General features: G+C 33.8%; 1 protein-coding gene and 1 non-coding gene across 2 annotated transcripts in view; both read left to right on the top strand.

Moving 5' to 3' along the window:
- Positions 1-8,684, top strand: part of YWHAE (tyrosine 3-monooxygenase/tryptophan 5-monooxygenase activation protein epsilon) — a 39,009-nt gene extending 30,325 nt beyond the window's left edge. Inside the window, exons 5-6 of the mRNA XM_011359890.1 lie at positions 2,961-3,097; positions 7,731-8,684. Of these exons, the coding sequence (XP_011358192.1) occupies positions 2,961-3,097; positions 7,731-7,783 (190 nt within the window). The 3' untranslated portion in view covers positions 7,784-8,684. The remainder of the gene's footprint in view (positions 1-2,960; positions 3,098-7,730) is intronic.
- Positions 4,179-4,297, top strand: LOC111739455. Its single transcript, XR_002780272.1, has one exon. It is a non-coding gene; the product is annotated as a 5S ribosomal RNA (ribosomal RNA).
- Positions 8,685-17,821: the final 9,137 nt, after the last annotated feature.

Here is a 17,821-nt window from a genome sequence, read left to right on the forward strand (position 1 = left end):
AGGTTCTATACTAGAAAGGAAAATGTCAGATTAATCATGTTGGTGCACTTAGAATCATCACTTTTTCTGTGTAGGTTTTCAAGTTTTCTTTAAGAATAGTTGTTTAATATTGTTTCCAACATAGTTATATGGGAGGAGTGATTCTCAAAACTTAAAATAATTTTTGAATAGTCATTTGCACATTCACACCTAATGAAGTATTATTGCATTTAAGATGGTTAGACTTTACTGTAAAAATGTACCAGGTTTTGCTTTACCTATTTACACTCATTTGCCTTTGTAGATCCCCGCCCCCAGCTACAGCAGTGCATTACATAGTTCAATCTTAACATTTTATATAGAAGTTTTTATTTTGTGATTAACAAATTAGTACGACATTCTTTGGAACCACTTTTGATATATAATTCTAGTCTAGGAAGTGATAAATTTGTTAATTTTTTAAAAAAGCTTTTCAGTTAATTTTTCTAGGATTTTGCTTATATTTAGCAATATGAAATCTCTAAAGAGGAAAACTAAATGGATGAATCAGTCATTCCTGAGAGTTTTAAAAATTATTGAAGTATACCTGTTAATTAGTAAATCTGTTTTTTCACATAAAAATTTTTAAGTCTGTTTTTTATTTTAAAAGCATTATTCCTAATTATGGGTTTTTTGTTTTCTTTGTTTTTAGGAAAGGGGACTACCACAGGTATCTGGCTGAATTTGCCACAGGAAATGACAGGAAGGAGGCTGCGGAGAACAGCCTAGTGGCTTACAAAGCCGCTAGTGATATTGCAATGACAGAACTTCCACCAACGCATCCCATTCGCTTAGGTCTTGCTCTGAATTTTTCCGTATTCTACTATGAAATTCTTAATTCCCCTGACCGTGCCTGCAGGTAAATCATGGAATAGAACAAAAGCTCTTACCGTGAAAGTGAAAAAGACCTCTTTCAGTTCACTAGGAGGGCAGTTAGGATAATTATGTTGATGGGAAAAAATTCTGTCGGTAGATTAAAAAGAATCTCTTGTTAGTAGGAGAAAGGAATGAGAGGAATTATAATAAAATTATCTTTATTTTTGTATATTAGCTTTCAGTCTTTGTAGGTATATTTTTAATATAGTCATGTTTATGCTCATTATACACACCATTTTGTATTTTATAATTTAATATAGCTTGCTTTCTCATTGATGTATGTTAAACTATTCCAATTTTTGATATAGATACCAACTTAAGGGATATCTTTATATACATAGTTTTTTACTTTTTAAATATTAAGGTGAAATATATGTTAAATGAAGTTTATCATTCTAATTTTTTAAAAGTGTATAGTCAGTGGCACCACTATCAATTTCCAAAAGGTTTTTATCACCTGAAACAACCTATAACCATGAAGCAATAACTCCACATATCTGCCCCCCGCCCCCCCTGCCTCTGGTAATCTCTGTTTTCTGTCTATGAATTTGCCTATTTTAGTACCTCATAATTGGAGTAACATACAGTTGACCCTTGAACAACAAGGGGGTTGGGGGCACTGACCCCCGTAGTCAGAAATCTACATATAACTTTGGACTCCTCAAAAACTTAACTAATAGCCTGCTTTTTACTGGAGGCCTTGTCGATAACAAAAACAGTTAACATATATTTTATATGTTACATGTATTGTATACTGTATTCTTACAATAAAGTAAGCTAGGGAAAAATTATTAAAATCATAAGAGAAAATAAATATATTTTATGTATTCATGATATACCTAACTTTTTCTTTAATATTTTTGATATTTCTAGTTCATCTGTGCGTTTTTTCAAATTGTTGCAAATCTCCAAAATTTTTTCCAGTGTATTTATTGAATAAAAATTGTGTATCATTGGACCCACACAATTTAAATCCATGTTATTCAAGGGCCATCTGTATTTTTCCTTTCTAACTTCAGTAGTTTTGAGTATGTAAGAACCAGATATTCCATGAAAGGAGAGATTTTACTGATGTAGGGTGGATGCATTTGAATGCAAACTAATATTAATTTATCTAAAAACATTCTAAATGGCTAGTTGAGTTTGTCCGAACAGATATGTCTTAACTGAAGAATTTATAGGTGTATGTTCAGCTTATAGTATTGGTGGAATCTTTCATTGTCATTCTCCAGTCTAGCTGTCCCTTACATGGCTTCAAATCAAGTCACCTCCATGCCTTTGCACATGCATTTGCTTTAATCTGAAGTGTCTCATTTATGTTCTTTTCCTACCCATTATGATAAGTTCAGATTTGACTTCCTCATTTGCTCCTCTGCTTGGGTCCCTGAATAACTTTCTCCAGAATAGCACTTCATTCTTTTAGAATAGTTTATGTGTCAGTCCTTTATTGTTTTAAGTTCATTGTGGACTCAAATTATGTTTCTCCCCTCTTTTTTGTTTTCCCCATCAGTGTCCAATATCACTTGGTGTACATAGTATACAGTACTCAGTAAATGTGAATTTTGTTTCTTTAAAATCATAAGTGACTTATATGATCATATTTCCATTGGTTCTGTATTGTCCCCCCTTTTCCTTCCATTAATATTAACTTCTGTTGAATTAAACTGAGATATTGTCTAAAATTTTCTCTTTGTATTAAAACTATTAAATAAGCTATTGACTAGAACTTGGAAATGCCTTTATTCATATATTTTAGTGGTGCTTTAGTTTGGAATTTGGTCTATATACTACTCTATTTACTGATAGGCTTGTCAAAAGCATAGTAAGAAGTGATGCTCCAGAAGTTTACTAGCTCCAAAGTTGCTAGATTACAAAATTAAATAAAAAGTTAGTTTTCAATAGTTAAATGTGCTTTTCTTTATTTCAACACCTAAACCCAAATACTCAGTGTCACTATTATATACTGTGGGAAAACAAGAAAAGAGTGATATTTAACTTATGTCATTTCTTATTTTGTTTTTGGACTTTAGCTTATTTTTATAATACATTTATGTAAATACTTGTAGGTTGGCAAAAGCAGCTTTTGATGATGCAATTGCAGAACTGGATACGCTGAGTGAAGAAAGCTATAAGGACTCTACACTTATCATGCAGTTGTTACGTGATAATCTGACACTATGGACTTCAGACATGCAGGGTGATGGTAAGGAAACTTAAGTTAAATGTGTCTTTCAGTTGTTGAATGTTTTTACTCTTAGAAATTCCTTCGTATTTCTTTACTTCAAGTTGTAATATAGACTCCTAGGTTATCCTCCAAACTCAAATTTTAATTAGTGCTTTTTCAAGAAATGCTGACAGTGTATAGTCTTCCATTTTGGGCTATGAGATGATAAAGTAAAAGACATGTTTGGAAAGGATCTTTTGTTAATATCTGAAGATTTAAAAGTTTGTCCTCTAATAAAGTTTGCTAAACTTTACCTCTTTTCACACTGTTTTGAAAGATGGAGGGAGGGGAAGCAGTTCATTTAATCGTCCTCAGATTAAATTTTAGGGGTCAAGGTTAATTATATTTGAATGTCATGATCACTGCTCTGGCTAAGTGGTATATCCTCAGGTTAAAACTAGACGGTATCAGTAGACATTTATGAAGCATCTCCTGGAAATATTTTACCTAAAAAGGGAATTAGTTTTCTCTGGATTCTGTAGAGCAAATGGAATGTTCAGCCCTTAGGTCCTATTTAAGAGGTCTGGTATAGTCTATTTTTTAGAGTTTTTGGTAGTAAAGTTATTAGAACTTAACCTATGAAGGAATGGAAGGCTTAATGTTTGTTTTAAATATAAAATCCCAAATTTGTCACTTTTTTTTTTTTTTAATTTTAAAGGAGATTTTATTCTGTCCATTTCCAAAGAATCATTCATTTTCATATATGATAGATTGTTGAGCAGGGGGAGGACAAACTAGTGTGACATGACCATTATGATTATGAGATAGTTTTACAGTTGGTGGTGGTGGTATAGGAAGTGGAATCAAAAAGTTTCAATTTTAGCTTCAGATCCTTTAAGGGTGTGTTCCCCAAATTGAAGCATGTAATGCATTGCTTGAGGCTGGCTATAGTCTGATGGTCAAATCAACAACTGTACTGTTTTTGGGAGCATTATACTTTTTTAAAAGTGCTCTGAAAAGGATATTAAGGCAGGTGTATTATCAGTCTCCTTGCTCTGGAAGGATAGAGTCAATTGTTAGACTTATCTTGGGTTATGGTGCTAAAGTAAGAATTGGATAGGCCTATGGCCATGCCACCCTGAACACGCCCGATCTCGTCTGATCTCGGAAGCTAAGCAGGGTCGGGCCTGGTTAGTACTTGGATGGGAGACCACCTAGGAAGACCAGGTGCTGTAGGCTTAAAAAAAAATAAAGTAAGAATTGGGTGACTCAGCTTCTAGAACTCACTAGCCCTATGAAGTTTTTAGATATTTGACTTAAGATTGGCTTGAGATACATAGCACATGTGATCTACTTGCACACTTTTTCAACAAAGCCAGATGGAGCTATAGATTACTTTTTGACACAACACTTGAGGCAACCCCTACCAATCTGTGGTACTCAAAGCCAATTTACCATCTGTGAACCAAAGATTTAGGTTCCTTCCAGCTGTAAAATTCTATTCTATTCTAACAATAACTGCTAAGAATTGTCCAAATAACTGTGGACTCTTCATAGTCCCTCATCTCAGAGAATACTAATATATCTCTGCTGATTTGAGAGGATGAAAAGAAAGCATGGAAGAGTTCGGTACGTGGTATCGCCCTAATAAGTAAGCTATACCTCTCTGACCTCTGGGAACATTTTTTGAGGATAAAAATAACACAGAAGGTGACCTGGGTTGAAATGCTGGGTTTTTTTGTTTGTTTGTTTTGTTTTGTTTTTAGATGTTTGATGCCAGCTCTTATAACCAAGTTGTTAGATTACAAAATGAAATAGAAAGTTTATATTTTCTAGTGCTGCTCTTGTTTATTATCACTGTTAAGCAAGAATTGATTAATTCAAGTAGACTGTCACTCCATTTTTATATAGAAAGATACTCTTTTCCTTAGTTATCAGTGTCATTTTATAAAATGGATCATTTTAAAGTAAAATATTTTCTTTAAAACTACATAGTTTTTCGTAGCTGGGAAAGTTCTTCGCACCAAGATGTTTTATTACATTTTAGCATAGAATTCTCTTTAATCTTAACAGTGTTTTTTGTTTGTTTTTTTATTTTTTATTTTTTTGGTGAAATGCAGTTGCTTTAATTCTTCACTTTGTAAATTGGTTAAGTTTGGTTGAAACAGACTAATTTTCATATAAGAGCTTGGTCAGAATATTTGGAAATATGAAATGTGATAGTTTAATACTGGAAAAATCCATGCAGTCTCTTGACATTTTAGTAAAATTAACAAATTATCTGAATTTACAAATTGTTGTGGGTTCTAGGAAATTAAATTATTTGCCAGTTTTGCTAAAAGGTATAGTGTAGTACATGTTTCATTAAATTGGCTTTGTGACTTAGAATTAATGTCGAATATAGAAGAATTTTGGTCATGGAATTAGTAGTTTCCCAGGATGTTAAAGTTTAAGGATTATTCAGATGATTTTCTCCTTTTTTGCTTTATTGATTAGGAAAAATGGTGTCATAAAGCATTTGAATTGAGGATTTCTAAAGGAAGAAGTAATATGTGGTTCACAAGCTTTTACTTATACACATTTATGTTTTTTAACTGCAGAATGTTAATGTCTTGAGTGTGTTGGAACATAATTCTTTAAAGGGATCACTACTTTCTCTTGTCAAGTGATTTCAGTCCTTTTAACTTGTGATCAGAGGACTGTTTCATACACAAGTCTACAGAGAGGAAATGTTTGTCCTCTGCTCATTCCTCCTCTTCCAAAATCTAGAGATAGTGGGCAAAGAAATACATGTCCAAGGAAACTTTTTTTTCCTTCCGTATACCTTTTAAGAGGATATAATTTCATCCTCTTAAAGGTAAAAGGAATAGATTATTTCTTAGAAGTTTATATGAATTAAAAAGACCAAAATCTGACTCCCCTAAATTGTTGATGTTTTCCTTTGTCTTGCTCTTTTGGTTTATTTTTCCTGTGATGTTGCTTTCATGTGATTGTTCTCCCTCCCTTTCTCCTTGCAATATAGATTCCTAAAGGAAAATCCAACTCTTCCTTTCCTAAAAACTACTTTGTAAGTCATTATCATGGCACAGTGAATTCTGCTTCTAATTTTGGTTCTTCACTAATCATGCCTGCATATCATCCTGTTGCTTAAAAAAACCCTGCTTGTTCTGCATTTCAGGATGCAAAATCTTCTAAGACACTTATGATCTGCTACCCCCTGTCTACCTCTGGTTGAGTGTGATTTATTTATCTGACAATATTTTAATGCCAAAGTTAACTAGGAACTTTTGGCAAATCCAATGTTTGCTTATGAGTGAATTAAAGTGTGCTCTGTTGTTGTATGTTAACCGTACAGTGTATTGCTGTTAAAAATGAAAGTGAATGTCCCTGTAATCTCCTAAGTTTGAATACATTATTGTTCTTTGGAGAATGAACAGTTGGGTGGTCCATTGTTTTTTTCCTCAGTAAATGCTTATTTTTGTCTTTCTTTGCATGTCTTTTTCTGTATATGAGTCAGAAATCTTTATGTACCTCAAGTACTTTCACATAGCAATATCAAACATTTTTATCACAAAGCAAAATTTCAAGTGAGGAAAACTAATCTTAACCTTTGTTGCCACGACAGCATTTATCATTTATTTTATCAAGGTCTTTAAGACTGCTTAAAGCATTCCTCAAATAAATGCTTTATGTCTGTAGGCAGTTACCAGTGTCATCTCTCCATCCTAATTAATTTAATAAGCAATATGAATGGATGGATTGTCTGAACTATAATAATATTATTGGATTGGTTCATTGATTTTTCAGTTATTTTTGATTTAGACTAGTAATACGTAGGGATTATAAGTGGTTTGTTAAAACACCAAAAAAAAAAAATGTAACTTACCTATTTAATTTTTAGCAAAAGCCTGCATGCTTACTATGGCTGACTTATTTAATGCTTATTAATAGGTAGATGAATAGGCTGGCTTTTTATTGCATGTCATAGTGCAGTTTAAATTCCTCAGACTAATGATCATGTTCAAAGGGAAAAGAAAAATGGCATGAAAGAACTGGTCCAAATGCCTTTCTTTAATAACCTCAATGTTCTGGTTTACTTTGAGCATGCTGTTTCACTGTGGAGTGATAAATCTGGTTATGGTTTGGTGTGACTGGCCAAGAAACAAAATATAAAATATTCACAAAAGCATAACCCTCTCCTTTCAAAACTATAGAAGTCCTTTGGAGCATTTTACTGTTCATTTCTCATTATTGAAGTATTCTGATATGAAGCTTGTGGGTAAATTAAATTTTGCAAAAAATTGTAAAATACTCTTGATTTTTGAAGAGGTGAGGTTATTGAGAAAGAGTATTTTGACACAAGATACACATGAAAGCTTGAAAGTCACTTTAATAGTATGGTCACCTTAGCTGTCTACTTTTAAGAGCTTATTTAGCATAAAAATATTGACTTTTACTATGCGTCAATTTTTTGTCCTATTGACCATTTAGGACCTTGATCCAGCAATACCTCTCAACTTAGGCATCTTGGGTGTCAAGGATGGTAGAAGTCCTTGCTTGTCTGGGTTTAATACCAATTGTAGCAAATATAAGGAGTCTTTATGCTTGGAATGATACCTTTGTTTACAGCCTGCTTTAGGCAGTATGAAATAATTGTCATTCTTCTTTGCAGGTGAAGAGCAGAATAAAGAAGCGCTGCAGGATGTGGAAGATGAAAATCAGTGAGACATAAAAGCCAACAAGAGAAACCATCTCTGACCACCCCAGTCCTTCCCATCCCATCTCCCCTTGGAAATTTCCCCATTGTCGCTGAGAACCACCAAATCTGACTTTTACATTTGGTCTCAGAATTTAGGTTCCTGCCCTGTTGGTTTTTTTTTTTTTTTTAAACAGTTTTCAAAAGTTCTTAAAGGCAAGAGTGAATTTCTGTGGATTTTACTGGTCCCAGCTTTTAGGTTCTTTAAGACACTAACAGGACTGCATAGAGGCTTTTTCAGCATTACTGTATTGTCTCTTGCCAGATGTGGCAAGGTCACCGTTAGAAATGGAAATTATATTTGAAAGCCATTAGAATTCTGGGTGATGTAAGCATCTAAGAGAGAGGCTAATCACACTGTGGAGACATATATGGTATCATTTTTCCTTTTTCTAATTGTTTAAATCGAATTTTATACCAATGTTTAAAATTAATTGGGTGTTAGTTGAGGTGGTTAAAGGTCGTTAGGGGAGTTTATTGTAATGGTTTTGCTGTAAAAAGTGTTTCAAACTCTGCTAAAATGTTGCTGAAAAGCATGGTGCTGGTAACAGTTCAACAATCCGTGGCTGCTCATTCTTGCCTACTTTTATTCTCCCTCTGAAAGCAGGTTAGCATTGAAGGTGATATGGAAAAGCCTGCATGCGTGTTCAATTCTTTGTTTCTTCTCCTTTCCTCTCCCAGGCCCCTACCTCCCCTCCTTCGCTCGCTCAACCTCTTTTGTTCAGTATGTGTAACTTGAAGCTAATTTGTACTACTGGATATCTGACTGGAGCCACAGATACAGAATCTGTATTGTTCTTACTGAAACACAGCATGGAATTAACATTAAACTTAAATAAAACAAACCTAAATTAAAAATGCCAAATATCATTGCGCCTCCATCCTTTATCTTTCTAAAATAAAATCTCTAGTCTCAACACTTTGACGGTATTATTTGCCTGACTCTGAAAAGATCTTTTTTTCTTTCATAAGTCACTTGTCTGTTTCCCAAAGATGATGTATATTTTTGGAAAAAAAAATGACTTGTAACTTGGTCGTGAAGAACACAAGTAGTCTAGGTCAATTCATTGCCTATCCTATCTTCTAAACCGGGTAGCAACATGGTATTTATTTTAATTATTAAAGTACAAATGTATATTTAATACATGGTGTAATTATGGATCATTTTCTAGCATGGAGTTTTGGATTGTATAACCAAATATGGCTGAATATGTCAGAATAAATTTCCTAGGCTGAGATAAAGTTACCCTACCCCTTCCACCCCACTACTCCCACCAAGAAGAAAATAATTCTCAGTTCTACGTGTACATGTGATTAAATAGTAGGATAGCAGTCCCCCTTACTAGAAAAACTGTAAGTGGTTTTTCTTCCAGAGATCGTCAGTGTGAATAGATAGTTCAGTTAATATAGATTATTCTCTATCAGGAATTTAGATCTGCCTCATTTGAATGACTGTCTAATATTGATGTACTGATGTAAAAAAAAGTTGAACGCTTTTTGATGTTCACATCGTTTCCAGTCTTCCTATTATGAATGGTGCTGCAGTAATTATCCTTGTAACGATCTCTACTTAAATATTTGCTTGTGTATCTGTATGATGCATTTCTAGATTTCTTTTTTTGTTAGAAAACATACTTTTCAATTGGTAAGTACTGTGCATTTACCTCCAGAGGGGTTCTACTTTATAGCTCCATCAACGATATGAAAATACCAGCTTTATCACAACACTTGACTCATTGCCAAGTGAGATGTTGACACCAAAAGTATACCATGGACTTAAGTTCTTAGTAGTAAAGTCTTAGGAAACGAACAGATTAGTGATTTTTTTAATCTTAATAAACTAAGTGTATGCCCGAAATTAGAATAATTGTGTTTTTTGTGAATTGTTTTTCCATCACATGGAGATGATTTTATGTAAATTAAATTTTTGAGTCACCTCTTAAGAGATTTTCAGGTTGATCTTTTTCAGCAGTAAAGTGGCAAAATGCCTTCTGCATATCGGTCCCAAACTAATGGAATTCAGAGTTTTGCATCAAACTGAACACTAATGCATAAATATTTGGACTTGAGACAAAACAGTCAGTGATGTTTTTACTAAACAGTCTAGGTTGTGGAGGTGACTTCCGTGTTAGGTTGTTACACGAATTTGTTTAATGAAAGTTGGTTGTGTAGACTTTATGTATTCAGTAAACAGGATGCTATGAACATTTTGAAAGATGTGGCAGTTTTGGTATGGAGAGAAAAGAACCTGCCACCCAAAGAAGCCAATGAAGGCACTTAGGAAGGTGAGTGATGATTTGGTATAGGTCTTTAGGAAGATCCCTGTCAAAGATTGGGAAATGGAAGTTTGCATAAAGGCGACAACCCTGTAAGGATAGTGTCACTCCCGTTTCTTATAACTAGTCTGGACAAGGAGATTTTCAGCTTTCGGTTCAGACATCTTTGAGGATCAATTGATGTTTAAAAAACCTTTTAATTTTTTGAATAGAGTTGACATTCAATTTTAGTTTCATGTGTACAGCATAGTGGTTAGACATAATACAGGATCAACATCTCAATAGAAACTAGTTACCATTACAACTTGAATGCAATTTGTTTTAAATTCTTAGTGCTTTGAAAAATTTTAAACCCAGATGTTTTCTAAAATTATCAATGGTAAATGGGTTTATACCCATGCTTGTGTTCTAGAATGGGTGGTCAAAAGCAAATCTGCAGTGTCATATTTTGCTCATCGAGAAAGATGAGAATGGATTTCAGGTCATTCGAAGGGGAAGTTGATGGACTATAAACATCTAATGGCTCCTGCCCCAGGCAAATGCCACTTGAGAGTTTATAAGATCCCAAATGAGGTGCAATGCTATTGATCCTAGGACAGTAGAAGGGAGAGAACCATGTGAACACATTGGCATAAAGATGAATTTTGCTTTGCTTTGAAAATTGTTAGTAATAGTTCATAGGGATTCCTGGTAAAATTCTAAAATGAATAATTAAAGGAATTGTGATCTTTTAGAGGAAGTGATGGTGCAAGATTCAACCTGAATCAGCAAAATCAATCTTGCTCTATGTGTCATTTCTTTGAGTTACTAGGCTTGTAATTGATATTGACAATAATATTTAGCTAACGTTTAGTAGTAGATGTACCAGGCACTGCTCATTATTAAGCAGTATCTGCAAGGTAGCACATAGGTACTCAGTAATAATTGGGTGAGCTGTCACCCACATTTTGCAAATAAGAAAACTGGCATAGGAAGTTGAACTTGTTCAGAGCCACAAAGCTGAAAGTATGCAAGCAATTCAGTTAGGTTTGTATTAATAAAGAGCCCATGCTCTTAACCATTAAGCCGTTCTACCTTTTTGTTCTTTATCAAAAATTTGAGATACTCTTCCAAAGTGATCGTTTAAGGTATACATACTTTATTATTTCTAAGATAAGCATGTTTTACAAGTGATATCTTCAAAAGCTGTAATATTAATATGTATTAATGTAAATGATATATTAGGCTCTTAGGTGGCCACTGTCTAAAAAGGAAAAGTCAAAGGCTTACGACCTAGATTAATTTTTTGGCAATTTGTTAATCTATAGGTTAATTAGAAATTTAAGAATTAGTATTTTTTACAGTTAGAGCAACACTTTCAATTTAAAATAGGTTAACTTGGACAAGTAGAGCCATAATTCCCATATAATCTGAATTGTCGAGTTGCCTCAGTGCTGTGACTTGAGTGTTCTAGAAAACCAAAGTCTTAATACCGTAAGGTCAAACTCATTTTTAGCCACCTTTGGTAGGAATATTTCTAAAATATATTACTTTTCTGCTTTTTAAGAAACGGGCTCTTATCTCGGTTACTGCTTTGGGGAAGATTGTGGGTTGTCAATCTTGCACCATCAGCTAGCTTACTGTGTGGGGCTGTAGGTACAGGCCTGCTATGTATAAGGAGGGCTGAAAATTCTATCAAAAAGTTCCTTTCTTTTTGGACATGTATCTCACATAAATGAAGTTAAGAATGTACTTGTACAACTCGGGCAGTGCAAATCATGGCCAGGGGTTTTCTTCCCTTGTCTAATGCTATCATTGGCCATTTTTCCAGTTGTGCTGAAACTCCTGGCACTTACTTGACACTCATGCTTCCATCCCATATTGCTTGTTTTGGCCACCTAAAATTCTGGTGCTACAGCGTCGGATAGGGATTATTTTAGCGCCTAAGGCTTCTTTCTCATTGATCGATGGCACATTTGTAGCCATCATAACAGGCCATAATACCTGCTGAACAGCCTCAGAATTTGCCTTCAACAGAATTCTAGGAACGAACAACCTTTAAAAACATTTTTCCCTCCCTCGACTTCATTTGTCATTAAGGAGATATAAGCCAAAACGAGAGATGCTAATCTCACATTGGCAAAGTTTAGATTTATATTCTGTAGCGAGGATGTAGAAAAACATACAGGTATTATTTAAAGTAATTTTTAATTCAAGTATAAAAAATACATCAAAAGTGTACAGTTCACTAATTTTCACAAAGGGAGCACACTGTTTAGCCACCACTCACATGAAGAAATACAACAGGATCGGCATCCTAGAAGACTCCCTCATGCCCCTTCTCAGTCATTATCCCTGCAATTGAAACCAATATCTCGATAGTCATCAATTAGTTTTGCCTGTTTTTGAACTTGATATAAATGGAATCGTAACTTTCCCCCCCTCAACATTGTGGAGTTATCCATGTCACTGCCTGTAATAATAGTGTGTTTCTGTGGCTCTGTAGTATTCTGTTGTGTTAATATTCTACTATACTGTAGATAGATACTGGGTTATTTCCAATTTTTACAAATAATGTTATGGACATTCTTGTGTATACATATCTTTTGGCATATACATGTATGCATTAATGTTGCATATATACGTAAGAATGGAATTACTGGGTCACAGGGAATACATATGTTCAGCTTTAGTGGATATTGCAAAAAGTTTTCCGCAGTGGTGTTTCTGTTTTACAGTCCTATCAGCAGTATATGCGAATCCTGTACCCTCAGTGTATGAGTTGCTCCATATCCTTACTGGCATTTGGTATGGTCGTTATTTTTAGCTATAGCCTTCTGCTGGTGTATATAGTAGCATCTCATTCTGGATTTAATTTGTATTTTTCTGATGATTAATGAGAACACTTTTTAATAGGTTTATTGGTTATTTGGACATTCTTTTTTGATTAATACCCACTTTTGCCTGTTTTTCTGTTGGGTTATTGTTGATTTGTAGGAAGTCTTTATATTAAGAATGGAGTTTGTCTTTGGGGTTATTACAATTATCTTCTCCCATTCTGTGCCTGGCTTTGTCATTATCTTGATGTCTTTTGATGAGCAGAAGTTTTTAATTTAGTCTGGTTTATCCATATTTTCCTTTAAGGTAAATGCTTCATATGTCCTATTTAAGAAATATTTGCCTACCCCAAGATCATTAATCTTTTGTTATTTTTCTAAAAGCATTGTTTGACCTATTATATCTAGGCGTAGATCATCTAGAATTTTTGTTCATGGTAATAGGGAGATGTTAAAAATAATATTTTTCTATATAGGTATTCAATGGACCCAGCACCGTTTATTTTTCCATTGGTTTATTTGTCCTAATGCTAATGCAACATTGTGGGTTTAAAATAATTTAGTATCTGGTAGTGCAAGTCCTTCAGTTTTTTGTTGTTGTTCAAGATTGTATTAGTTATTCTTGGCACTTTGCATTTATATGTATATATTAGAATCAGCTTGTCAATTTCAGTGATAGACCAGCAACAAAACCTGCTGGAATTTTGATTAGGATTTTATTGAATTATAAATAAATTTGGGAAGAATTAGCATCTTTATACAATTATGTGCTTTAGTTCATAAACATACCCCTCCATTTATTTAGATCTTTAATTTTTTTTTCAAAAATGTTTTGTAATTTTCTCTGTAGAGGTCTGGGTTTATTTGTAGGTATTTGATTTTTTAATGTCATTTAAAATAGTATTTAATTTTTTATTTTCAAATTGTTGCTACTTACAGTAATATTGATCATTGTATATTGACCTTGTATTCTATGACCTTGCTAGATTAACTTATTAATTCTAACAGTTTGATGAAGATTCTGAGACAAGTTTTTAGAGGATTATTTGACAATATAAATGAAAGTTTTAAATGCATGCACCCTTTGCTTGTGTATGTATGCACACATATATATGCAAAATATGTTCATTTTAGTATTATAATAGCAAATTAGAAATAACCAAAATGCCCATCAATCATGGTACATCCTTATATGTATACTATATTGCCTTAAAAAAAATAAGGTAAACCATTTCTGCTAATATAGAGAGATGTCTGCATATATTAACTGAGAAAAGTAAGATACATAACATGCATAATCTTACGTGTATAAAACTGGAAAAATATTGTGTATACTTGCCTATCTTTAGAAATTTTCTGAAATATACACTTAATATTTTTTATTAAACTTTTACTGAGGTGTGATTGATATATAATGTGCATGTATATAAACTATACAGTTTAAGTTTTGGAATATGTATACATCTATAAAACCATCTTCATAATCAAGGTAGACAAGATAGCATGCACCCTCAAAAGTTTCCTTGTATTTTGTAATTTCCTCCCTCCACCCCCAAGCAACCACTAATTGGCTTTCTGTTATTTTACCTTAGTTTGCATTTTCTGGAGTTTTTTATAAATGGAATCATACAATATATACTCTCCTATTTTGGGGGGGGCGGGGGGTCTAGCTCCTTTTATTCTGTGTAATTGTTTTGAAATGTGTGTATCAATAGTTCATTCCATTTATTGCTGAGAAGTATTCCATTGTTATGATATACCACAATTTGTTTATCTATTCACCTGTTGATGGACATTTGGGTTGTTTCCAGTTTTTGTCTGTTACAAATAAAGCTGCTATGAATGTTTGTGTACAAGTCTTTATATGGGCATATGTTTTTCTCTTTTGTAGATAAGTAGGAGTGGAACGGTTGGGTAATATGGTATATTTAGCTTTTTAAGAAACTGCCAAACTGCTTTACAAAGTTGACTGTACCATTTTACATTTCTACCAGCAGTGTCTGAAAGCTCCTGTTCCTCCACATCCTCTCCAGCACTTGGTATGGTTAGTCTTAAAATTTTTCATTCTAATAGGTATATAGTAGCATCTCATTGTTTTTAATTTGTATTTTACTAATGACTAATGATGTTGAACATCTTTTTATGTGCTTATTTGCCGTCTGTCTATCTTATGAAGTGTCTGTTCTAATAATGCTGAGTCTTCTGATTCATGAACAAGGTCTCTCCAATAGTTTAAGCTTTCTTTAATTTCAGCAATATTTTATACTGTCCAGTGTACAGGTCTTTCGCTTGTTTTGTCAGATTTATTCCTAAGTACTTTATAATTCTTTAGGTTTGTGTAAAATGCATGCTTTTTAAAATCCAGTTTTTGATTGCTCATTGCTGGTATGTAGAAAAAAATGATATTTGTGTATTGATCTTGTATTCTGCAACCTGCTAAACTCATTGATTAGATCTAGTAGTGGTGTTTGTTTTGTTTCATTAGATTTTCTTTGTAGAGAATAATATTGCCTATGAATATAAAATTTTAACTTCTTTTTTTCCTTCAGTCTGGAGACTTTTTATTTGTTTGTCTTATCTGATTGCACTGTCTGGAACCTCCATTACAATGTTGAAGAGAGGTGGTAAGAGCAGACATCTTTGTATCTTTTCCTGCTCTCGTGGAAGAAAGCATTTTGTCTTTTACCATTAAGTATGATGGCTGTAAGTTTTTCATAGATGCCCTTTGTCAAGTTGAAGAGGTCACTGCTATTTTTAGTTTGCTGAGAGTTTTTGTCAGGAATGGAAGTTGGCTTTGTCAAATGTCTTTTCTGCATCTATTGAGATGATCATATGGGTTTTCATTTTTAGTTTGTTAATATAATGAATTACACTGATTATCTTTTGAATATGAAACTAATCTTGTATTCCTGAGATAAACCTCAGTTATGTATTCTTTAAAATATTTTTGGATTTGATTTACTAAAAATTTGTTAAAAAATTTTTTTTTAATTCATGTTCATGAGCTCAGGCCTGAAAGTTCTGGGGTAATGAAATGTTAACACCAAAAGTTTTTCTTCTCAGGCACTAAGGACAAGATAGAACAGTTGACACTTATAATCTTCAGGAAGGAATGGCAGAACACTTGAATGGTAAATATGTAGGTAAATATAAAGACTTATTTCTCTGCTAATTTCTTTAAAAATATTATAAGTTTAAAGCAAAAATTAGAAATATATTGTGGGATTAGTAATATATGTAGGCACATCATATATATGGTAACTATAGCATAAGAAGTAGCCTGGGATGGTAAATGGATCCATTTGATTGCAAATTTCTTAAACATTACTTGAAGTAATATAGTATTAACTCTAAGAAGACTTTGAAAGATTAAGGATATTTGGTAATACAGGGGGCAAGCACTATTATAAAAAATAATACAGAGAGGTATAGCTAAAAATCCATAAATAAACAAGTAGAATTCTAAAAATAAATTAATCCAGAGGAAGTCAGGAGAGGATAAGAGCATTTGTGCTGCAAATCTTTCTAGAAGAAGTTGAAAGCTCAAGACTTAATTTAAGCTCAAAACCTGAAATAAGAGTTGAGAACTCTTATTTTGTTTTGTTTTTTTTTTTGATGGCTGGAAACTTTTCTCAGCAGTGTTGACATTGAGAAATGAATCCTCTGAGGAATTCATAGAATTGTTCTCCAGATTATGCCATGTCCTTTGAAACATTAAAGCCAACATATAAAAAATACCCAAATAATAAATTTCCTCATTAAAAAATGTCTTTGCTGACTGAACTGACATATTTCAGCTACCACCCATTGCTGGTGAGGTAGAATTTGCAGTTTGATTTCAACCAAGTAATTGCCCGATATAAATTGTCTTCAGGGAACATAATAGAATCTAGAGTCTCATCATTTATAGTAATCTGGATACAATCTAAAACTACTCATTAGAAGAAACAGGAGAATGTGACCCATACTCAAGAGACAATCAATGGAGATTGTCCCTGAGATGACCCAGATATGTAAATTAGCAGAGTTTTATTGTTCTCCTATAATAGCAGACATTTTGGATCATTTATGTACTGATGAATCAGCTGAGAAAGTGAGTGTGCTAAGAGAGGCAGGAGGATGGAAGAGGGTGCAGAGCAGTAGAGACGAGAACCCAGGAGGCTCCAAGAGATCTCGATGCCATGTCCTTTGAAATATTAAAGCCAACATATAAAAAATACCCAAATAATAAATTTCCTCATTAAAAAATGTCTTTGCTGACTGAATTGACATATTCTGATTCCCATAACACAGTAAATTCACATTGGTTCACACTTGGCCCTTGGGAAGCCACACAAGTGCTCCCCAGATCCACATCTTTAGATAAGAGATCTTGCCTGGCCTAGGCCAGGGGACACACAGAGAAGAATTGGAGCTTGTGACAGATGGGAACCCATTGGGCAAACATGAGTGTTGCATTCGATCAAAACTGAGAGCATGGACCTTGAAGGTGATGCCTGGGAAATCCTTCCTGGCAGAGCTTGGGAGCTGGTGGGACCTGGGAGTCTTCTACTAGGCCTGGCAACACTATCTGCTTCATCCAGCAGCATAATGTAGCAATTAAAGAGTATGGATTCTGGAGCCATAAGGCTGGGTTCAAATCCCAGCTCTATCCCTTAATTATCCTTGAACATGCTCCTCTTTCTCAGTCTTTTTCTCTGTAAAGTAGAGATCAAAACAGTATCTCATAATTACGAGGATTAAATGAGTACACTTAGAACAGTCTGCATGTCTTAGAGCTCTAGGTGGGTGTTATTGCTGCTAATACTGTAATTCTGGCACCTTCTCTTTGGTCTATTATTTTCTTAGAGTCTTTAAGGACACCCTTGCTACTGAAATAACAAAGGAACTAATTGCCTGCCCCCAAATGGTCCTT

This window comes from Pteropus vampyrus, unplaced genomic scaffold (genome assembly GCF_000151845.1).
Source record: "Pteropus vampyrus isolate Shadow unplaced genomic scaffold, Pvam_2.0 Scaffold50, whole genome shotgun sequence".
NCBI classification, from domain to species: domain Eukaryota; kingdom Metazoa; phylum Chordata; class Mammalia; order Chiroptera; family Pteropodidae; genus Pteropus; species Pteropus vampyrus.